Source organism: Cervus canadensis, chromosome 16, assembly GCF_019320065.1.
Source record: "Cervus canadensis isolate Bull #8, Minnesota chromosome 16, ASM1932006v1, whole genome shotgun sequence".
Lineage (NCBI taxonomy): Eukaryota > Metazoa > Chordata > Mammalia > Artiodactyla > Cervidae > Cervus > Cervus canadensis.
In genome coordinates this window covers 29,696,635-29,721,514 of record NC_057401.1, presented here as the reverse complement: position 1 = coordinate 29,721,514, position 24,880 = coordinate 29,696,635, and the positions used below count along the sequence as shown (strand labels likewise).

General features: G+C 40.1%; 1 protein-coding gene across 3 annotated transcripts in view; it reads left to right on the top strand.

The window, feature by feature from the left end:
* Positions 1-7,186: 7,186 nt before the first annotated feature.
* Positions 7,187-24,880, top strand: part of NNT (nicotinamide nucleotide transhydrogenase) — an 88,582-nt gene continuing 70,888 nt past the window's right edge. The window contains exons 1-4 of one of the 3 annotated variants that reach the window (XM_043488522.1): positions 7,187-7,547; positions 11,937-12,141; positions 18,106-18,335; positions 21,243-21,460. In XM_043488522.1, the coding sequence (XP_043344457.1) occupies positions 11,991-12,141; positions 18,106-18,335; positions 21,243-21,460 (599 nt within the window). In that variant the 5' untranslated portion in view covers positions 7,187-7,547; positions 11,937-11,990. Of the gene's footprint in view, positions 7,564-7,697; positions 7,849-11,936; positions 12,142-18,105; positions 18,336-21,242; positions 21,461-24,880 lie in introns of those variants that run through there. The other 2 variants (XM_043488521.1, XM_043488520.1) reach the window with 2 other exon arrangements.

The following is a 24,880-nucleotide window of genomic DNA, read 5'->3' as shown; positions in this document are numbered from 1 at the left end:
TCAACAAATAAGATGAAATATCCATCCTCAAGAAGTTTAAATGCAGCAATCAATAGGAAAAAATAATGCAGAATGAGAAACACTATGATTATGTTAAAACTTGGGTGTCAATGGGAGGCCGCCTAACTCAGCCTTGAGTAGTCAAAACAGGCTTCTGTGAGAAGGTGTCATCTAAAATGAAATAAAGGAGTAGTAGGTATAATCCAGGCAGATGAATGGGGAGGGGGAAATAAAAGGGACTCAATGTTCACAGAGACATCTCTGTCTCTGAAGGAGCCTCTGGATTCCTTGTATCTCTTGGTATCTTCATTCTTACAGGCCAATTATCTTAACATCCCCATACCTAGGGGATACTTCTACCAGGAATCATTGAACCAGAAGATTTATATTTAAGTGTCAGTAATATTTCTTATTTATGTGTCTTTAGATGTGTCAGCTAATCTCAAGTTAGTTTCTTCATCTTAAAACAGGAATAACAATATCTACTTCAGAGTTATTAAGATGATCAAATGAAGTGATACATATGAAAGCGCTATGCAAACTGTTAAATGTTACATAGATCTTAACTGTTCTTAGTGTCCTAAGATGCCATGCCCTATGCTTTGTATTCATTATGGGGATTAAGAAACCAAAAGTCCTGAATCATTGCTATAGATTTACTGGTACTTTTCAGGTCTGCCAAGTTTAAGCTCTGAAATAAATTGTTCTCTGAAGCTACTTAAAATGTTTGAGTTAATGCCATAAATTATTGTCATTGGTCCTCCACTTAAAAGCCACCACAGAGAAGATATGGCAGCTAAGGTATCATCTAGCAGTAGAGTGAGCAAAGCCATCCTTAGAGTACATGGGCCATTCTATGGTAAAAAAGATCAGCAGAGAGGAAAATCTGAAAATTAACAGGTCTAATAAATATTGTAGAATAAAGGTGAGATGGTATGGAGGGAGAATGTAAAAGATCTTTACCTCCAAATTTAGGATGGCTTCTTGAACCATCAACACTGCTTCACTCTACTTCAGAAAAGCCCCTCTAGTGAAAAATCATTTCATAGAATTTGTTTCTTGTTTGGTGGGCAAATTCATTTGACAAACTCATGCCACAGGGGTGGAGGCACTTAGGAATAGTTCTAACAAGTGAATCTCTGTAACTTTTATATTAATTTTTCCCCTAATTTTACTAAGAAAAATTTTTAAAAATACATACAGCTAATTTGAAGAAAGTTTACATACTCACCTGTGTGTGCTGTGTGCTTAGTCACTCAGTTGTGTCTGACTCTTTGCAACCTCATGGACTGTAGCCCACCAGGTTCCTCTGTTCATGGGATTTTCCAGGCAAGAATATTGGAGTGGGTTGCCATTTCCTACACCAGGGGATCTTCCCAACCCAGGGATCAAACCCAGTTCCCCTGTGTCTCCTGCTTTGGCAGGCAGATTCTTTATCATTTCGCCAACTGGGAAGCCCCCACCTGCGTACCTACCACCTATTATTAGATTCTATCATTAACATTTTACTACACCTGCCAGGATAACTCTTTAGGTTAAATATTTTATTTTGAGATAATTGCTGATGCACATGCAATTGTAAAGAATAATACAAAGAGAATGTTTGTTCTTTACCCAGTTTTCCTCAGTGGTAACATCTTGCAAAACTATAGTCCAATGGCACAACCAGGATATTGATGTTGATACAGTCAAGATACAGAACATTTTCATCATCTTAAGGATTCCCTCCTGTTGCCCTTGTACAATCACATCCACTCTCACCTCTTCCTTAACTCTAGAAATTACTAATCTGTTCTCTATTTCCATAATTTTGTTATTTCAAGAATGTATGGCATCATTCAGAATATAAGCTTTTGGGACTGGCCTTCTCTCAGCATAATTCTCTGTTGATTCATCCAAGATGCTGTGTGTATCAATACTTTATTCTTTTTCATTGCTGAAATGCATTCCACTGTAAGAATGTACAACAGTCTGTTCAACCATTCACCTGTTGAAGAACACCTGGGTTGTTTCCAGTTTGGGATTATTATGAATAAGGCTACTATAAACATTGGTGTACAGGTTTTTATTGTACAGCCACTATGTGGCTTATGGGATCTTAGGTCCTCAATCAGAGATTGAACCTGGGCCCTCAGCAGTGAGAGCATCAAGTTCGAACCATTGGACCACCAGGAGATTACCAGTGTACAGGTTTTTGCAGAAACATAAATTTTCATTTCTCTGGGATAGAGAGTGTCCAGGAGTATAAACATGGCAGTTGCAAGTTTAGTTTTTTAAAAAATTTTATTTATTTTTAATTGAAGGATAATTGCTTTATAATATTGCTTTGGTTTCTTTCTGGAGGTTTCTGTTGCCATGTAGAAGTTGCTCTGTAGGAGCTTTTCCATTTTCTAATGAGTTTTTGATGTATTTGTAGGGAGGCAGGTGATCTCCTTGTCTTACTCCTCTGCCTTCTTCTTTTGTTTACAAGTTTAGTTTTTAAAGAAATCACCAAACTTTTTCCAGTGACAGGTACAATTTTACATCATCATTAGTAATATGTGAGTGATCTAGCCTCTTCCCTTCTTTCCCACCATTGGGTATTGTTACTATTTTTTTATATTAGACATTCATAGAGATGTGTAGTGATGTCTCATTGTGGTTTTAGTTTTCATTTCCTTAATGACTATTGACATTGAATATAATTTCATATGTTTATATTGCTCTTTGTTGAAATATCTTTTTATGCATTTTGCTCATTTTCTATTTGGGTTTTTTTAATTGTTGAGTTTTGGAAGTTCTTATATTTTCTAGATACAAGTCCTTTGTAGAGCAGGAGGGAATTTTCTCAGGTCAAGTTTAAGACATCTGTGGATATCTCAGTAGAAATGGCCAGCTTGCAGTTGGCTGCATGTGTCTGGAGGTTAGGAGAGAGAATTTGAGCAGGACATTAAGCTTTGAGAGTTGTGATAGCACAATTGACATTACACTGGAGGGAAGACAATATTAGAGTTGAAGGGAAAGAAGGTCAAGAGAACATTTGTACATTTAAATGGTGTAAGAACTGAGAACAAATGGTTAAAGAAGTAGGAGCAGATAGGAGAGTGATGAGATGAAAACCAGAACCTGGTTTTTGCTTTACTGTAATAGGTATCATCTAGAATTTAAAAAAAAAAAAAAGGTCTACAAAGAGATGATGCTCACAAAACTGCTTAAAAATCTAGAGTTTTCATCAAATGCAATATTTAAAAGCAGAAACATGTTAACTGCTATTATGCAGTTTTGCAATCAAGTAGTTGGATCATAGTAGCTATGTAATATATAGTTATATATATTTTTAATAAAGTGAAGGAAAAATTCAATTAGGTTGAGTATTATAAAAGTAAACAAGTTTATAGGAAAATTCTTCTAATTATTAATACAAAATAACTTTCATCTGGATTTCCCCCAAACAGTTTGAACTTTCACCTTGAACTCAAGAACTCGTGAATCTACTCATGTTAAAAACAGTAAGACCCCTCTTTACTTTGTAGTACCCTTAAACATACAGGCTGCTCCTGTAGTGGGTTGAACAGTGTCTCCCCAAAATTTGTGATCACACTTATTTGAAAATACAGTCTTTGGAGATTTAATTTTAGTTAAGGGTCTTGAGATGAATTCATCCTGGATTTAGGGAGGAACTTAAATCCACCTTCTGATGTCTTCATAAGAGAAATGAGAGGGAGATTTGGGCACAGAGAGACACACAAAAGAGGTAGAAATGTGAAGAGGAAGCAGAGATTGGAGTAATGTGTCTACAAGCCAAAGAACACCAGGGACTGCTGACAACCAGAAGCGACTGCTGATAACCAGAAGCTTTCTCTACGTGCCAAGAGAGAGGTATGGGACATTTTCTCCCTCAGAGCCTCCGGAGGAATCAACCCTGCTGACACTCTGATTTCAGACTTTTGGTCTCCAGAACTGTGCGCGAGTACATTTCTGTCATTTTAAGCCCCCCAGGTTGCGGTAATTTGTTACAGCAGCCTTAGGATACTAATGCAGCTCCTCAGTTCAGTTTAGTTGCTCAGTTGTGTCCGACTCTTTGTGACCCCATGGACTGCAGCACACCAGGCTTCCCTGTCCATCACCAACTCCTGGAGCCAGCTAAAACTCATGTCCATTGAGTCAGTGATGCCATCCAACCATCTCACCCTCTGTCATCCCCTTCTCCTCCTGCCTTCACTCTTTCTCAGCATCAATGAGTAAGTTTTCCAATGAGTCAGTTCTTTGCATCAGGTGGCCAAAGTATTGGAGCTTCAGCTTCAGCATCAGTCCTTCTAATGAATATTCAGGACTGATTTCCTTTAAGGTTGTCTGGTTTGATCTTGCAGTCCAAGGGACTCTCAAGTCTTCTACAACACCACAGTTCAAAAGTATCAATTCTTCAGCACTCAACTTTCTTTATGGTCCACATCCATACATGACTACTGGAAAAACCATAGCTTTGACTAGACAGACCTCTGTTGGTAAAGTAATGTCTCTGCCTTTTAGCATGCTATCTAGGTTGGTCATAGCTTTTCTTCCAAGGAGCAAGCATCTTTTAATTCCTGGGCTGCAGTCACCATCTGCAGTGATTTTGGAGCCCAGGAAAATAAAGTCTGTCACTGTTTCTTATTGTTTCCCCATCTATCTGCCATGAAGTGATGGGACCAGATGCCTTGATTTTCATTTTTTGAATGTTGAGTTTTAAGCCAGCTTTTTCACTCTCCTCTTTCACTTTCATCAGCTCCTATCTCTCACCATTTTCCCAGGCCCCCAAAGATACCACTACAAATTTTTTGTTATTCATTAAAAAAAGCATAGATTTTTATCATTGGCACTTACTGCATAGAGAGAACAAAAGTATGCTTAGAGCTGGTGTTTTATTTTATTTTTGACTGTGTTGGGTCTTTGTTGATATGCACAGGCTCTCTCTAGTTGTGGTGAGCATGAGCTACTCTTTGTTGTGATGCATGGGCTTCTCAATTAGGTGCCTTCTCTTGTGGTGCACAGGTTCTACGGGCATGGGCTTCAGTAGTTGCAGCACTTGGGCTCAGTAGTTGTGGCCTGTGTGCTCAGTAGTTGCAGCCCCTGGGGTCTAGAGCATAGACTTGGTAATAGTGGCTCATGGGTTTAGTTGCTCTGGGGTACGTGGAATCCTCCTGGACCAGTGATAGAACACATGTCCCCTGTGTTGGCAGACAGATTTTTATCCACTGTGAAGTGAAGTGAAGTGAAAGTCACTCAGTCATGTCCGACTCTGCGACTCCATGGACTGCAGAGTCCATGGAATTCTCCAGGCCAAAATACTGGAGTGGGTAGCCTTTCCCTTCTCCAGGGCATCTTCAGAACCCAGGGATTGAACCCAGTAATACCAGGGAAGTCTGAGTTGGTGTTTTCGATGCTTATAAAACTAATGGCCAATTATTTAACTTTGTGCCATCCATTTAAAGTCAGTTCGCCTCTATCCTCTTCCAATTAATGTTGATTAGTGTAAATTAATTTAGTTGGCTATTATTTGCTTCCTACAATCAAACACAGTCTTTTTTTTCTTTTTGGCTGCTGCTGTGACGGATCTTAGTTCCCAGAACAGGGATAAACCTGCTCTCCCTGCTTTGGAAGCATGGAGTCTTAACCACTGGACTGCCAGGAAAATCTGCAAACACACTCTTGCTTGGTCTACTTGAGAGAAGAGGGCTGAGACAGGTTAGTGATGGTCGTTTTGAAATCTGCTAAGTGTCTGCATTATTAAAAATCCCCATAATTGAAGTATATTAGCTCATTGAAGTTATTTACTTTGCTAATAATTATTTACAATAAGGAAGTTTGAAAAAAACTAACTGCTGATAACTATTTGAGGTAATAACCACAATGAAAACATTAAATTGACCTGTTCTCTGGCCAAGTTTTAACTAGATGCAGTGTTTTGGTGTCTTCCCAATTAGCTCAGTGGTAAAGAATCTGCCTGCCAATTCAGGTAGATGCAGGAGATGTGGGTTCGATCCCTGAGTCAGGAAGATCCCCTGGAGTAGGAAATGGCAACCGACTCCAGTATTCTTGCCTGGGAAATCCCATGGACAGAGGAATCTTGTGGGCTACGGCCCCATCACTTTTCACTTTCAGTCTTAGGACTATTGACCTTTGGGGCCAGGCATTCTTTGCTGTAAGGGGCTACCTAGTGTAATACAGGGTGTTTAGCAGCATCCCTGGTCTCTAGCCATTAGATGCCTCCCTTTTCCGGTTGTGATGACCAAAGATCTCCAGACACTGTGGGAAAAATTTTCCCCAGCTGGGAACCAACCATTGTTCTAAGTCTTGAGAGAGAAAGAAGCAAACCTCTGCTCCACTCCCCCAGCTACATATGTGTTTTAAGCCAACCTTAGGTTTTTTCCCCAGTTTTATTGATATGATTGACATATGTGTGCTCAGTTGTGTCATGTTGATATATAGTACTGCATATGTTTAAGGAGTATTAGCATAATGATGTGACTTACATTTATTGGGAAAGGAGCTTAGTTTTTAATCCTTATCAAATACTCCTACCTCACTGTACTCGCAGTATCTTGAACCTGTTTCTGGGGTTGCACTTAACATGGTTCATTATTATTTTAAAGCATGGGGCTGTGTCCTTTCCCGTCTGTGAACTCCTCCAGGACAAGAACAGTGTTTTTACTTTGTCTGGATGCAGTAGAAGTCCTCAGGTTGAATGACCTTCTGTATTGCTTAAACACAAGAAATGTTCTCAAAGTAAGGGCTTCCCTGTAGTTTATTTCTTTTTAAGGATATGGAATATCTGTCTTGCCTCATGCCTTTGAGTTTCATAATTTTTTAACTCATCTTAAATATTTCAATTAAAGTAAAAAAGCAGTGACCATCTTGACACTTCATGATGATTCAGCTTTGGATAAGTGAACCAATGTGTATCTTATTCCTCCCACTTTCAATCAGAAGACACCTGCCGACTAAGTAACAGGAGTCATCGCCTTGCAAAGTCGTTTAGCAGTTTTGCCGAAACCAGCCTAGGCCTGGTCAGGACACTTAACGTCCACCAAGGGCGCTCTCCAGCCCCTGGCTATTAACACTCACAGAAGCACACGGCTTTCCGTGGGCGGGCCGTTGGCAGACCCGTCCGCAGATGTGTGTTAATTTTCGGGCCTTGACATCGTTTCGGAAGCATTTAACTCCACCTCTCCATCCGGAATTAAAAACAACGCTCCCATTCCCGCCCGTCACCACCTCCTGGCCTCCTCTCACTTTCTTTTTGGTCTTCTGTTTCAGAAGTTCTGATTTTTCCTAGAGAGCTAGAGGAAAGTCAGGTAGCAGAAGTGGAGTCCTGTTACTTTATTTGCTCTGGTGGGACACTAGAGGTACTCCCACTTTGTTCCTGGCTCTGCAGGAGAGGACAAATGTAGCCGTTGACAACTTCAGCGCCCGCGCTGGGCTCCAGGTTTGATTGACAAGGACGGGCGGAGGGAGCGCACGGAGGCGGGGCCGAGGAGCAGCAGGTCAAGCCCGAGACAAAGAGGCTTTTGGCAGCCCCGGGAGAAGAGGCAAGGGTCCCTTCGGGTAACTGGTCTTTGCGCTCTAAGGGGCATTTCGTGGGGTCGCTTTCTTATTTGAAGAGAGGGCGGGCGGGCTGGTGGAGGGGGCCGGGCGGGAGGAAGGGCCTGGCGAGGAGGGGACGAGGGGGGGCCCAGGGAACCGGGGTGGGGGCTGCGCCGCGGTCACGTGGTCTCCGCAGCAACGGGGTTGGGGCTGTTCTTCCGGGTTGCTGGCGCCGCGGGGCTGGAGCCCGGGTCTGCCAGCGCGGCGTCCCCTCGCGGCCCGCGGACGCCTGGCCTCCCCGCCAAGGTGAGCGTCAAGGCGCGGGCAGCCCGGGCACGCGCCTGGGGCGCAGCTGGGGAAGGGGCGTGGGGCTGGTACGGGAAGGTCGAGGTCCCCGAGGCGGGAAGGAGACCTGTCAAGGAGCCGCTGGGGGCGGGGTCCGCAGTGACCAGGGCGCCGGGTGCACCCGGGAGCCGGGGGCCGTGCCTCCAGGGCCCTCTTTCTGGTCTCAAGCGGGGGCGACGTGGAAGCCAGTCGGGGGTGGTGGATTCGAGAAGTGGGTTTCCGCCGCAGAGGGCAGGGATCGAGTTGTCAGCTTTGCAGATGCAGGTTTTGGAGCTTTGGGGGGAGGGGGCTGGAGTTCTACGGGGTCCTTTCAGCTTAAAGGATGTGAGGAGGGAGGGAGGCTATAGAGGACTTTCGATAAGTGGTGCATCCAGAGAGGTGGCACCTGGACGCCCCGAAACTGTGCTTGAACCCGGAAAGAATTTGGGGTGGGTGACCGACTGCAGACACAGGTGGTGATGTTGAAAGTTCTAAGTGTATGGGGGTGGGGCAGGCTGGTGTTAGTCCGGGCGAGCCTGTATTGGGCTGAGAGTGGGGTCTGGGCTGGCGATGGGGGAAAAGATCGTGTAGTGGGGCTGAGCTGATTCGAACTCCGGAGGCGGAATGACTATTATGCCGCGGGTCTCCACCAATCGGCTTGCGAGGAAGGTTATAAATAGCGGTCCCTGGCAGATGCTAGCCTGGTGGCAGTTTAGTTGCTGAGGGAGGAGCTTGAACCTGTGGGTTTGAGCGAGGTCACACTGCCTGCTAGTCTAAGCTTTGGTAGGGTATTGTGTCCTTGGTTGGCATGTCTCGCTTTGAAAAGCGTGACTTGTTTATTACAGTTGCAGGTGCCCTTTATTCGCCCTCTGGTGCAGGGAAGTTCTTAAGGAATCTGTAAGGAGTCTTGTAGGACAGGATGTATTCGGAACAGTGAGGGTTGTGTGCTTTTACTTAAAATGTTTCCCTCTTCTTATGAAAACTGTGGCTATTTAAAAATTAAAAATAAATTGAATTGGCAGTTTAGGATTGCTTTCTTATCAGCAAGTGTGCTTAGGCTGCTTACCTCTGCTGATGGAATCACTTTTCCACAAAGCTACATAGCGTTTAATTTTTAAAGGAAATTTCCTGAAACTCCTTGGAGAATATATTCATAGAACCCCAGGCTTCAGGTTATCTAACTCTGGTTACACATTCACTCAATCAAACAATACTTGTTGATTTCCTGTATTTTGTGCAAGGCACTGGGCCAGAGGTAATACTAAAGTGAATACTGATAGCAGTAAAGATACTGTGTTCTTTTAATCTTCATAGTGACCCTACAAGGTACTATTATTTTCCCCATTTTAAAGGTGATGAAATCAGATACAGAGTTGAGTGACTTGCCAAGGTGACACAGCTAATGCGTTGCAGGTGGGGCTTCCAACTAAGAGTTCACACTCTTAGCCTCTATGATATCCTCTCTCAGGTGCTTGCCTCCAAGGATTTTAATCTATTAGCAGAGATACCAAAATGACTTACATTAACTGGCGGTGTGAATGCCCCAATTTTCAGTTGTAAAGTTGCTGTCCATTTCTTAATAGCCATAGAAGCACATGGATAATAAAATAGCAGAGAGCTTTCGAGTGAAGATAGGGGAAGATGTGACAATTAAGATAGGTAACAGCTCTCCGTGTCTGCAGTTCCTCCCCACCTGAGGGTTTAGCTAACTGCACACTGTGTATGTTGTACTATTGATATTTACTATTTAAAAGTAGCTGCCTAGGAGCAGACCCATGAAGTTCAAACCCTGTTGTTCAAGGGTCACCTCTACTGTTCTTTGCTGTAAACAGTCCTCAGCTGTGATAACATGGTTCAGATATTCTCTGAGTATCTTTCAGGGTCATTTTTATTTGATTTAGGCTTAGTGACATTTTCTTGCCACTAACTACTTCCTTATCAACTGTCTTATATGCTCATAGCTTGAATCACGTGGAATTTGGGGGAACAGTTGGTCTCTGAAGGCCTTGGCTATGTTGATGTCTGATGCCCGGGCTCTGTTCAACATCAAATTACAATTTTTTAAGTAGACAGGGCAAATTTTGCAGACTCCAGGCCATGAAGCAGGACTTCAGCTTTAGAGCACTGCAAAATCTCCATCAAATGATGAAACTTCTAGAGCCTGATTGTGCCCTTCAAGGGAGCTTTCCTGTGCTCCTTTTATAGATGAGCAGAGATGCCGAGAAATTCCAGCCAAACAGCGAGTGAGTAGCAGGTTTAGACAATACCCGGGCTGCATTATAACTAGCTTTGTTATTTTGCTGATGAGGTCTGGGTAAGCCTGACCAGTGAGAATGGTGGTTGTTGGGGAGCTGGGATGATGCAGGAAGAGAAGCAAGGGTAAATGGGGAGATTGGGCTAGGACTAGGTCCTTGGTAGTGGTGGGAAAAAATTTCCCTTTGGACAGGAATTATCTTTTGTATATCTTTGGATCTCCCTCAGTTCTTGGCATAGTTTCAGTGAATGTTTTCAGTGGGTGGCTGAATTTTGAACTTGTTCTCCATTCTCAGCCATGAATAACTCTAGAAGTGACCTCTGAATGAACGAGGAGGGTATTTATTGATTCAGGAATGCTTTAGAAAGACTGAGATGAAATGACATATATGGAAATACCCTGAAAATATAACGTCTTCTATCAGCATGTAAAGAATTATTCACATTTTTGGTTGCATGCCTGGACACATCTTGTCTGCTCCCCTTTCCTTAGCTTTGTTCATAGTATTCTCTCCTTTCCAAGTGCCTTTCCCTTCCTTTTCTTAGCCCTGTAGAAGGATGTGATCTTCTTTGATGCCTCAAAGAACTTTGGACTTGTGTTACTCTGCTTTCTCTGTTATTGCTTGTTGACTTTTCTTATCTCCAAGTCTGTAACTGATTCCAGTTTAATTCTACAGATGCTCCTAATGGCTGTGCTTCTGAGACTCAGCCCTCCGTGTGTTTATTGAATTAAAGAGCATCAAGAATAAGCACTACCTGGATTGAGCATTTCTGTTCCCAGTGTTGCTTTCTGGTATTTGCAGGAAGTGGCTTCAAGGACTTGTGGCAGTAGTTATGACATGAAAAATGAGTTAGACCCTTCTTCCTCTGGAGGTTGGAAGTATGTTTTTGGAGGCTGCTGGGTTTGGGTGCTGGGTCCCAGAAGGGCCTGCACCATGGGGCACAGCCTAAAGGCATAGTAAGTGGAGTTAGCTGTGGTTGACTGAGAAGAGTTCCAGGTCCTCTACTTCTTCACATTTTTGGAGGAAAGAGAGCATTGGGAATCAAGGGGATGGCGGGAGAGCCTTCTGTGTCCTCCCCCGGGATCTGCCCGGGAGGTAGGAGAAAATAGCCAGTGAAATCTCCAAAACAGCAAAGGTTAATGCCATTCCACTTAGCTCATTTAGAGCTGGCAAAAACGGGCCTCTGGTGAGAACCACTCACAGAATTCCTAGTTACGCCCACATATGCAAGCACAAACCTATGTGGTAAAGTTAACCATGGAATTTTTTTTTTCTTTTTTTAAAAATTGGAATTGTATTTCGTGCGTGTTATATTTTCTTGAGATGTACTGCACCGCAAAGGATGGTGGTGTGTTCTGTATTGTATAGTGGCCAAACAAGTACTACTGTACTATTTAGACAATCTAAGGAAAGTTAAGGGGAATTTTGATTTTGTGCAATTTTTGCTGGACAAACTGAGACGATAACCTTCATATATGATGTGACTGGACTTTATAGCAACTTTTCTTAACTTTCCAGCTACATTAAAGATCACTTAGACTTATGTGACCTAGCTTGGAATTGAATAATGAGTTTATAACTACAATTTTGAGTGGGAAAACGGATTCCAAGTTTTAAAGACCTGAATTGGAAACAACCTTTTGAAGCATCTTCTTTAAGTAAAGGACTTGGCAAATAGATTCTTTGTAGATGCCCATGTTTAACTGTCATTTTTCCAACCTCTCTCAATTTGCTTTTTTTAAAAAAATGTTTTTGATGTCCGAAAGGCAAAGTATGTTATTCTCAGCACATACATTTTTGCTTTCTTTCCTTTAGTGATTTACCTTTAAGGAAATTGGGGATCCAGAAAATTGGCAACTTCCTGTGAACATGGCGAACCTACTGAAAACAGTGGTGACCAGCTGTTCATGCCCTTTCCTCAGCAATTTGGGGTCCTGTAAGGTTCTACCAGGGAAGAAGAATTTTTTACGAACATTTCATACTCATCGGATACTGTGGTGTAAAGCCCCTGTAAAACCAGGTAAAGTCTCACTTTGAGTCATAGAAACAATAGATCTGATGATGATAGATAAACCACGCAGTTTTACAGCCTAGTGCTTGTGAGTGGTCATTTTGAGTAAAAAACCGAATGAGTGCTTTCTTATATTTTCCATGTACGGAAGTTCTTGGCTGTCAGTGCTAACAGAGAAGAAAATACAATAGAAAAAGAAAAATGTTAAATAAATTGAGTTTATTCCCAGGAAACCATTGCTCATAGTAACCATTTCTCCTAGGAGCTCTTCCTCTTTCCTAGTTGGTATTGGGGGATCGTACCATACATGGCTTAACGATACTTAAGAATTTGGAACTGAGCATATTGATTCATCTACATTAATGTTTCTTGATTTAGTAAGTGGCAACTTCATCTCAGTTACTTAGGGCAGAAACCTTAGAGTCATTCCAGGTGCTTATGATCGATATAGATCAGCTCTACATTGTATCTTGAATCTGTTCTTTTCTCACCATCACCACTTTTATCATCCTGGTCCAGGCCACCATCATCTGTCACCTGGACTATTGCATTAGTCTTCTAAGTGGTCTCTGTGCTGTTTACCTCTGTCCCTGCAAACAGTCTGTTCTGTACAAGACAATGAGAACAATCTTTTAAAAATGAAAGATCACGTTACTCTTCTGTTCAAAATTTGCCACTAGCTTCCTAGCTCACACAGAGTAATAGCTGAAGTCTTCCAGTGGCCTACAGGCTTTCTCTGCTAGGACTCCCACATGCTTCTGTTCTGTGGTACAAGCCAGAAGGAGGAGAGGCTAAAAGGGGAACCTTTTAAGCTGTGTCAGATCCCTTTAAGCATCTTGCCCAAAGACCCTTCTAGCACTCTTTCAGTACCTCATTGGCCAGAACTCAGGTGGCAATATGTTGCTCTAAGGAAGGCTTGGACATTTAGTCTTTTATTCTAGATGGCAACATACTTAAATAAAAATAGCATTCTGTTATTTTTAGGGGAGGAACAGCATGGATATTTGGGAGGAATCAGAAGTCTTTGCCGTATAGAATAATTCTCTTTTTGTTTGTAGGACTGTTTGTGCGTTAAGCATGCCTAAGTTGCCAAGTGTTTTCAGTTCTTATGTCTGCCTTTAGTAGATTTCATAGCCTCTTTTCTTATTCTCACGTGACAAGTCACTACTGGCAGGGTACCCGCCTCTGAGAGCCCTCAGCCTTATCTTCAGATTAAGTGTTCTGGAAGGCCAGATTATCCAGTGTGATAAGAATGTGTATAAAGCAAAAGTCAGTAACTACACTGAGTACATGGGAATTGTCCTTGTAAGTGAAAGTGTGTACTTCAAGATCTCTATCATCAATTATGAGTAAGGCTTTTCTTGTTTGCTTAATTTCTGTTCTTGACTATTTCCTAGATAATTATTTTTTTAATCTCTAAAAGATGAGGATTCTGTTTATTCCTTAATATGGCCACAATTTCATTAACACATTGAAAAGCTTGAAAAGTAATTTCAGTCAGTTTTAATATTTAATCAATTTTTTAAAAACAGATTCCTTGTTCAAATTATGATCCAAACAAAGTCCATGTGTTGTATTTACTTGCTTGTCTCTTAGGTCTCTTTCGGTCTGTATCTTCCTCTTCTCTCTTTTCATTTGCTGAAGAATTTAGTTGTCCTGTAGAATTTCCCACATTATTCCCTTAGTATCATTTAACTAGGTTTCTTGTATTTTCTATAATATTTAGCTAGATCTCGAGGCTTGATCAGACTCAGGTTTGCCTTTTTCAGCTAGTGTACTTCATAGGTGATGTTGTGCACTATCTGTTGTATTACATCAGGAAGATTGATCAGTGGGTTTAGATGTTGTCAGTGTGATCTATCTATTGTGAAGTTCCCATCGATTTTTCACTCAGCGGCGCTAGCAACCATTTAATTGATTGTTAACTAAATGTGTGATTTTATCGGGAGCTTTAATATCCTATCATTTTATCTTCATTTATTAGCTAGAATTTTTCTATTAGAAAAACTTTCCTTCTGTTACAGTCATCCCTTGGTATCCATGGGGGATTGGTTCCAGGCCTCCCATGAATACCAGAATCTTTGGATGCTCAAGTTCCTTATATAAAATGGTGTAGTATGTGCATATAACCTACACAGATCCTCCTGTATACTTTAAGTCATCTTTAGGTTACTCATCTTTAGGTTAAATCATCTTTAGGTTGACTTCCCTGGTGGCTCAAATGGTAAAGCGTCTGCCTACAATGTGGGAGACCCAGGTTCCATCCCTGGGTTGGGAAGATCCTCTGGAGAAGGAAATGGCAACCCACTCCAGTACTCTTGCCTGGAAAATCCCATGGATGGAGGAGCGTGGTAGGCTACGGTCCATGGGGTCGCAAAGAGTTGGACACGACTGAGCAACTTCCCTTTCTTTCTCAGGCTACTCATGATGCCTGTGTGTGTTAAGTCACTTCAGTCGTGTCTGACTCTGTGCGACCCTATGGACTGTAGCCCACCAGGCTCCTCTGTCCATGGGATTATCCAGGCAAGAGTACTTGAGTGGGTTGCCATGCCTTCCTCCAGGTGATCTTCCTGACCCAGGGATCAAACCCACGTCTCTTATGTCTCCTGCATGGGCAGGCGGGTTCTTTACCACTGGTGCCACAATACAGTGTAAAACATCCAAGTTTTGCTCTTCAGAACTTTCGGAATTTATTTTTAATATTTTTGATCTGCACTTGGTTGAATCTGTGGATACAGAGTGCATGCATGCTAAGTCACGTCGGTCGTGTCTGACCCTTCTGCACTGGTAGGTGGGTTCTTTACCACTAGCACCACCTGGGAAGTCTGTGGATACAGAGGACCAACCGTATTTAGTTACTCTGAGGTTGTATCGGAAAGGTGGGTAGATGTTTGATCATTGTTCAGTTTTATTAGTTTTGCTCATCGGTTGGTTCTCTTATGTATTCATTTTCTGCTTCTGCTGTATTAGGTGATTACAGACTGGCTTCATATGACACATTTATTTTATTATCTTATACTTCTGGAGGCCAAAGCCTGAGATGGTTCTCACTGATGTCAGCAGGACGCATTCCTTCCAGAGGCTCAAGGGGAGAATCTGTCTCCTTGCCTTTTCCAGTTTCTGGAGACTGTCTGCGTTCCTTGGCTCATGGCCTGTTTCTTCATCTTCAAAGCCAGCAGGATAGCATCTCCAAATTTTTCTTTGACTCTGACTCTTCTGCTCCCTTCTTTCACATTTAAGGATCTATGTGATATATTGAGCCCACTCAAATAATTTAGAATGTTCTCCCTGTTTCAAGGTTAGCTGATTAACAACCTTAATTCCATCTGTTGCCATAATTCTCCTTTGCCATGTACTGGAACGTATTCACTGATTCTGAGGATTAAGACGTGGATATATTTGGGAGACTGTTATTCATTTTACCACATATTACTTTCTCCAAAGTTGAGAAGCTTTTAGCAAATATTTATTTTTTGAATATTTTTGAATTCTGAAATATTTATTATCATGAACACATGGATTTTAACATCTTTATATGTATTTTATGACATTTGCAATTAATTATTTTCCTTTTTGATGCTCAAATTGTCTCATATCTGGCCAGTGGAAGCCCTTTCAGGTTGGTTCCTAAATCCTTTTGATATGACTTCATCTGTCTTTGGTAACTTCCTTGGCATATGATATGTAGGACCTAGAGAATTTGAGGTTGTCCAATGAGTTGTCTAGATAAGTTTATATAATTAGTTTTTCACCTTAATCCAAAATATTTGCTATCTTTTGGTTTTTTTCCATCTCTTTTAAGTAGAGAGGAAGATTCAGTGTTTGTTTGCCTTTGGCTTACTATCAATTATTACTGCTTAAATAGTATGAGATCTAAGACTGTATCTCCAAATGCAGCTATTTTTAGGTTGATTTATTGTCTCTGTAGAGATATTTTGATTTACCTTTTTATTATATATATTTAAAGTTTAGATTGCTAGAGTAAGTTTTCTAAACTTTAATAAGACATATAGAAGCAGATGCTCTTCTTTAAAAATAATGTTTATGCCCATATATTGAGTAAAACAACATAAAAAAAAAACTAACGTATTTTAGCTAAGGCTGGTCTGAACTATATATAAATAATTTGTTGCTGTTCAGTTGCTAAGTCATGTCCGACTCTTTGCAACTACATGGACTGCAGCATGCCAGTTTTCTCTGACCGTGAGATTTTCCAGGCAAGAATACTGGAGTGAGTTGCCATTTCCTTCTTTAGGGATAAATAATTTAACTGTTAAACGGGTTCTTCTGTGTTGTAGGGAACAGAATCACAGCAGGTTATATTTTGTGCTGAGGTTTTATTTTTATTGTATGGATTTTTGGGAAGTATGGAGCACAGGAAACTGTTCTTCTCCTTCTTGGAGAAGTGGGGTGTTATTCTGGATTTCATTGCTGTCGCTCCTCTTTTCCATCTGCATGCCCACTACCAACGTTTCTACTACTGTGGCTGCTGACCACCTCCCTTCGATTACCTCGTGGCTCTGTTTACAAATAGTTGCTGCATCATTCTACTCTCCTGGTCCTTTTTGGTGGGTCTCATGTCCCAGTTCTCTCTGAGAGATCCTGATTGGGTTGAACAGTCATTGGCTGACATGGAGTATCCACAGGGCAGAGTTCCTGTATAAGTTGTCTCATGCGCTACTGGTTTTCCTTCTGTCTGGCCTGTAGACTGTTATCTTTAACCCAGCTGCTGACCCCCTGGTCTAATCAGTTGTGGCCAAGAATGGATAATTCACAAACTGGAATCAAGATTGTGGGGAGAAAGAAATATTAATAACCTCAGATATGCACCCTTATGGCAGAAAGTGAAGAGGAATTAAAGAGCCTCTTAATGAAAGTGAGAGAGGAAAGTGAAAAGCTGGCTTAAAACTCAAAATTCAGAAAATGAAGATCATGGCATCCGGTCCCATCACTTCCTGGGAAATAGATGGGGAAAAAATGGAAACAGTGACAGACTTTATTTTCTTGGGCTCCAAAATCACTGTGGATGGTGACTGCAACCATGAAATTAAAAGAAACTTGCTGCTTGGAAGAGAAGCAATGAAAAACCTAGATAGAGTATTAAAAAGCAAAGGCATTACTTTGCTTACAAAGATCCATGTAGTCAAAGCTATGGTTTTTCCAGTAGTCATATATGGATGTGAGAGCTGGACAGTAAAAAAGGCTGAGTGCTGAAGAATTGTTGCCTTCGAACTGTGGTGCTGGAGAAGACTCTTGAGAGTCTCTTGGATAGCAAGGAGATCAAACCAGTCAATCCTGGAGGAAATCAACCCTGAATATTCATTGGGAAGACTGATGCTGAAGCTGAAACTCCAGTTCTTTGGCTTCCTGATGCAAAGAGCTAACTCATTGGAAAAGACCCTGATTCTGAGAAAGATTGAAGGCAGGAGGAGAAGGGGGTGACAGAGGATGAGTTGGTTGGATGGCATCACTGACTCAGTGGATAATGAGTTTGAGCAAACTATGGGAGACGTTGAAGGATAGGGATGTATGGTGTGCTGCAGTCCATGGGGTCGCAAAGAGTCAAGACACAACTGAGCGACTGAGCAACAATTACTTCTGTCTTCCTTAAAGATAAGGACCAGGGGACCATAAACCACAGAGGTTTAGTTTGATGAATGGAGTTAGTGTGTTGAGTGGCCTTTCAACCCATTTTTTTCCCTAAGAATAAGCTAAGCTAGTCATATGCCTTGAAGAAAGCTATTTGGTTAAATATTTAGGATTTTCAGGAGAGTAGGTATAAGAATTTCTCATCATCTATCAAAAAAAGGTAAAAAATTATGATTATGAATCAGGAACATCACTTTGAACAGCAGCCTGTACATGTAGTGTATTTTGAACAAATTTCCCATTTCCATTTTCTGAACTTCATTATTAAAACATTGACTTTTGGTGGTGTTTCTTACTAAAAATTTTTTTTTGTCTTTGTTGTAGGAATTCCGTATAAGCAACTAACTGTTGGGGTCCCCAAAGAGATTTTCCAAAATGAGAAGCGAGTGGCGTTGTCTCCTGCTGGCGTTCAGGCCTTGGTCAAGCAGGGCTTTAATGTTGTTGTGGAATCTGGTGCAGGTGAAGCTTCCAAGTTCTCAGATGATCACTACAGAGCAGCAGGTGCCCAGATCCAAGGGACGAAGGAAGTTCTGGCTTCTGATTTGGTGGTCAAAGTAATTATTCCTTTCTCCCTTCCATTTATGGCATGCTGACTTTTCTAAATCTTCTTGTAGAAAGATTACTTCTTGTACAAAGACTAAAGTGCCTTCTCTTTTGTTGTAGTTTTCATACTTTCAAACGATGCTTTTTTCCTCAAAGAAATGATTGCATGTTGTGACTATTCTTCATGTTTTAGTAGAACTTTTATGAAAGTGAAAGTGTTGGTCACTCAGTCATGTCCGACTCTGTGTGACCCCATGGGTTATAGCCTGATAGGCTCCTCTGTCCCTGGAATTCTCTAGGCAAGAATACTGGAGTGGTTGTCATGCCTTTCTCCAGGGTGTCTTCCCAACCCAGGGATCACACCTGGGTCTCCCACATTGCAGGCAGATTCTTTACTGTCTGAGCCACAAGGGAACTCAGAACTTTTATGAGGCAATGTGAACTATATTACTATATTTAAGCATGAGAAAAGAAGTGATCTTCTTTCTTACATTTGCTCTGTGGAATTTCCTTCTTATTGGCTAGGGAAAATTTGTACCATATGGTTTCTATATGTCCACAGTACCCCTGAATGTGTGTTTAACTCCTACTAGAATGGTAAAGAGGCAAATAACTCCTTGGACTGAATGCACAGTGATATTCTGATATCTTGAAGGATCTTAGGTCAGTGATTTAACTGATGTGAGTATTATTTCTAGAGGGCAGGACTATTCTGGAAAAAGTAACGTTGGGCTTAGAATAGACTTAACTACTTTAATAAAAGGTCTTAAGGTAATGTGTAATAGAGAGCTATATGCTAAAGAACTTTACAAATAAAATCTGAAGCAAAAAATCATGTAGAGAAAGGGAAACTGTATCAAGAGTATAACATAGATGAGCTGAACAGTAACTTAAATCTTAAGCCTTCTGTAACCAAGGCAGGTGGGGCTTCCCGGGGGGCTCAGTGGTAAAGAATCCGCCTGCAATGCAGGAGTTGCAGAAGATGCAGGTTCAGTCCCTGCATCAGGAAGATCCCTTGGAGGAGGGCATGGCAACCCATTTCAGTATTCTTGCCTGGAGAATCCTGTGGACAGAGGAGCCTGCTGGGCTATAGTCTATATGGTCACAAAGAGTCAGACACGACTGAAATGTCTTAACACGCAACCAAGGCAAGTAGTGAGGTATGGATTAAATAAGCATGTTTATCAGGTTAAAATAGTCTCACTTTTCTAGGATAGACCAGCTTTTTTCCTACAGTAATTTCTAAAAGGGAATCAATACATAGGCGTTTTTACATATAGTCAACTGAATAACTTGATAGGATCTTACATAGTGGTTTTTTTTTTTTTTTTACATAGTGTTTTTTTTTGCAGGAGGCACAAAACTTTTTCTATAGAAAATTAATAACAAATTTATGATATGGAAATAAATAGTAATTTAAGTGTTTAAGTGTTTAGGTATACTCATACTTGAGATAACAGTATAATAAAAGCTTAGGGGAAAATAAAAAAATAAGTATAATCCATTCTAATGTATGTTTTAGGGATCAAAAACCTTTTGAGATATCCCACAAAAAGGGGTTACTAGGGTGCACATAAGCTTTAGAAATGCTATGTGTTTCTTGTAGATTCACAATGTGTATGAGCCATATTAAAGACATTGAGGAATCCTGTAATATGAAAACTTAAATAATTTTATGTTTGTAGTAATAAACTACTTGACCTTAGGGTCTCTCTTTTGAGTCAAGCCTGTTAATATTCTGAGGAATTCGTGACCCCAAAAAGCATCTTCAGGAAGACATTCTGTTTGCTTCACTCACTCAGATGTCAACAGTTTCAGCTAAGCATTTGATAGGGGCTGAGAGAATTCAAAGTTGTCCTCTAATGTTTATTAAATCTATATTATAGATTCTCACTGAGGAAAAAAATAGACCTTGTCAGAGAGTCTTAATTAAAGTCCAGAGCCTAAAATCACACGCATCACCACATCAACAACAGAAATGGGAATGACAGATAAAGGTGTTTCATAGGTAAATTGAGATGAAATGCTGTTAAATGAAAGTATTGACCCAGTGTTTGTGTTTCTGTTTCCTTTTAAAACAGAAGTCCCAGAGCTGTTTTTGTTCTGTGCTTTCTAGCCTAAGAGCACTACTGCTGCAAATTGGGAGCTAATGAAATGATACACTTTAATTGAAGGCTGACTTTGAACAGGGATGTAAAACACGTTTTTAAAACACTTTTTTAATTGGAAGTTTTAAAGATTTGGCTTGAAAAAGTAGACAGTTGAAACTTTCAGGCAAACTTACAGTGTGTGTTCATTGACTTGATTCAACGTAACAGAGTATGTTGTAGCTTTTTGCTTAAACCCAACTCAGCAAGGCTACTGGTTTGAGTTGTGTTCATCTATAGATTTTTCTGGAACTCTAAGGTAACATAAATCTATACACATGACATGGAGATTTTAGTTTATGATGTTCTTAACTTCTCACCACTCCAAATGTTTGTGCTTGCAAATTAATAAGAATTGAATCTGTCAACATTCAACAAAAGCTTACTGTCTGTTTATTCTAATGTTTCTTAATTTTACCAGAGTAGTGGATTTTGGGAGAACAGATTTTGTTGTAGAACCTGTTTTCCCAAGAAAACAGTTTTTTTTTTTTTTTAAACTCCTCTACCTGTCATTGTCAAACCTGTCCTGACACTATTTCCAGGTATGTGTGCTTGTTACTCAAGTCTAGGTCATAAGTTCAGTCGGGTAATCAGTGGCATAGATTTCTATGTGCTTTATTTTGTTTAGGAATTGAGTAAGAAATTTTTTCATGAGAGATTATTTCTGGAGTGTTACTTCAATAATGGCATATTATTTTAGTTGTCATGTTTACTTAAAAATAAGATAAAGGTAGTTACATTTTTAATCAGTGACTTGACTTTTTTTTTCAGGTGCGAGCCCCTATGCTTAACCCAACATTAGGTATTCATGAAGCTGATCTTTTAAAGACATCGGGAACACTGATCAGTTTTATTTACCCAGCCCAAAATCCAGACTTGCTAAATAAACTGTCCAAAAGGAATACGACAGTTCTGGCGATGGACCAGGTTCCAAGAGTCACAATTGCTCAGGGATATGATGCTCTAAGCTCCATGGCCAACATTGCTGGGTAGGTTGATTCTTTTCCAGTTGAACCAAAGCACAATGGTGCTACAGAAACATGCTGTCTATAGCTCTTCTTGCTCAGAATGATTTACTTGTACTGGCTAGGAGATTGCAGGCTTCCGAGAGCGTACTTCAGTTATTTTTAAGATTCGTATTGTTCCACAGTCATCAGTAGGAAATGGCTATTCACTTGGCATGCTATTGTACATTACTTTTTAATCTTCATGGGCCGAAGGGAAGTAGTATGTCTTTCTACCAAAGGAAATGATTTTTTTGAAATGTGTGCTTATTTTTCTTAATATCTGTTTTCATGAAAAACTTCACGGTAAGTAAACCACAGTCTTAGCAATTCATAATTATCCAAAAGCTTTAATGTAGTAAACTTATATTTTACTAAAGTCAATAGCAAGGGTAGTGATAACAATTTAGAACAAATGGTTTAAAATTCACATAAGCCTAGTACTGTTTTTAAGACTGTTATTTATATAAATGAGAAAGGGTGCAATGTAGAAAGTCTTATTTTAGTTTACTAATTATGAAGCTTCTGAATCTATGCTTAAAAAGTACTTCTGATTTCTGAATACATAATGTTCCAATTTTTTTCATTTGGAACTTATTTGTACTTTAATGGTGATATACTGTATTTCATATGTGTGTATGTGTGTGTATCTATGTATATATTAGTTGAAATTACAGTTTTATTGCAATATAGTTGACATAGAACATTGTTTCCACCTTAAAAATTATACAATGATTTGATATATGTATATATTATGAAATTATTATCAGATTAAGTTTAGTTGACATAAATTACTGTTGTCATAGGGTCAAAAATGGTAGAACATTAGCAGTTTCATATAGTCTCATCTAATATATACATATTGATAGATTTATCACTTCAATTAGATTTTGCCTGGGGAAATTTATAAATTATTTAATGAATAGGGAAAATGTCTGCACTTGAGGAAGTTTCATCTTAGGTCAAAACCCATGATAACTGAAGGCTAACTATGGCCAAGATGGCAATAAACTTCATTTGCCTGCTGGCCTGAATGCATTCGCCATCTATTGCCTGGACTGCTGTGTTGAGAAGAATTCTAGGACCCATTCAGATCAGAGGAATGTGTCTCTGACTGAGCAACCATGCCACAGAGCAGGGATAGGCATAACTATGTAAGTGCAGTATATTGCTGACTCTGCCTGGAGAGTGGGAAATATCTGGAAATCAGATGAGGTTTATGAAATCAGGTTATCTAAGAAACGAATTGAATTAGATTTTAAGCAGAAAACTATTAATAGTGACAACTTGCTAATATGAATGAGGCACCAACAAATGAAAAAATTTAAAAAATCAAACGGTGCAGGAAGAAAGATAACCTGAGTAAAGACTTTTACAGCTGACCCAGGAGCCGAAAGTTTTCTTAGGTTTCACATCTTAGATCTAGCATATCAAATGTGTCACAGATTCTACTCTGGATTCCAGCTGTTCATTTTTTATGTAAAAGAGGCGCAGTAAACAAAAATGACAAATAGAACACATTTTGTTTCCTTATGTAATATGACAGATGGTTGGTTTGAAGATTTTTTTTGTGATGTGAATTAATGCCGAGGGACAAAGTAAACTTTTGTCACATTTATTTAGCTTCTGAAAGAGTTAGGTTATGCAGTGTGGGACTTAAAATTTTATATAGGAAAGAAAGTGTCACTCAGTTGTGTCTGAATGGCCTGTAGTCTGCCAGGTGCCTCTGTCCATGGAATTTTCCGGGCAAGAATACTGGAGTGGGTAGTTATTCCCTTTTCCAGGGGATCTTCCTGACCCAGGGATTGAACCCCAGTCTCCTGCATTGCAGTCAGATTCTTTAATGTCTGAGCCATCAGGGAAACCTTTATGTAGGAAATGAACAATGTGAAGTTTTAAGGATGGTGTTGCTTTGCACATGTGCAAAAGGTTATCCCAGTCAGTAGCTCTAGATCAGTGGTTTTCGGCTGCAGAATCTTTTGAGCAAATGAAACATGAGGGAATATAAACAAATCAATAATTCAAGTGGCCTTAGTTGAGTTAATGCTTTCTTGGTGGCTCAGACAGTAAAAGAATCTGCCTGCAATGTAGGAGACCTGGGGTTGATCGCTGGGTCAGGAAGATTCCCCTGGAGAGGGAAATGGCAACCCACTCCAGTATTCTTGACTGGTGAACTCCATGGACAGAGGAGCCTGGAGGGCTATAGTCTATGGGGTCGCAAAGAGCTGGACATGTATGAGCGACTAACATTTCACTTCAGTTGAATTAAGGGACAGAAGGGTGTCCAGAAACACTCTGGCTCTGTTTTCCTTCCCACCGTGGATGCTCTAAGAAGTGTGAGCTTTTGGAGATCCCGGGACACAGTTTTAAAGAATCACTGTCTTATGTCCTAAGCTGATATATGCCAAAGGCATAGTTAGAGATGAATCATCTAGTATACTTACCCGTACAATATGTGATAAATCATTATCTAACTCACACACATAGGCGTGTTACTGTGACGAGTTAGTCCTTCTAGTTCACTGTGTTCATCTGAGCCTTTTTGCTCTCCTCAAAAAAAGGCCCACTTTTATCACTTTTTCCCACTACCAACGTTTTCTTATACATTTCCTGTGTAATTTATCTTGTTTTTTTTTTTCTCCAGTACAGCAACTGAATCTTTTAAAACTTTAATTTCAAAATTAATTTCTTCCAGTGGCCTTTGCATCTTTATCATCTTTGCTCTCTGCAACTTTTTATCACTTGGATTCAGAACTAACAAATAATCATTAAAATGTTTTTTCTTGCTCTAATAGTAGTAACTATTATATACTTTTGCATTAATTATTATATAATTTTTTTTACAAAAATATGACCAAGTAAAGGTTTTTTGGTCAGCTAGTAGGTGGATCTTATCATCATAATGCTTGCATTATGATTATAATAATCTTTGCCTTATAATGTAAGGTAGAGTGTGTGTTACTGAGTGTGCAAAAGTAACCTTTCAAGTATAAAATAATAAGAAAATGAAATTAATTTAATAGGTAATTTAGTGTAATAAAAATACCCTATTAAAGAAAACTTGGTATAAATTGCTAGTTTTTGATGTATAGAGTGTTTCTTTAGCTAAAAACGTACTTGCCAAGCACTTATTGTGACAGGTTTTATGGTAAGGGCTATATCTGGATTATTTTATTTAGTCCTTACAACAGCTCTAAGAGACCTTTATTGTCCCCAGTTTAGAGATGAGGAAACCAAGGATGAGAGAATTAAAGAAATTTGCCTGAGGTCACAAAAGTAGTTAGTGATAGAACTCAGATTCTAATTGAGATCGTGCTGTCTCAAAATATGACAGTTTCAACCATTAGAGATCAGGGGAAGTGTTTCTGGTTATGAGGTTGGAATTTTGTTATGTATGAGCAGATA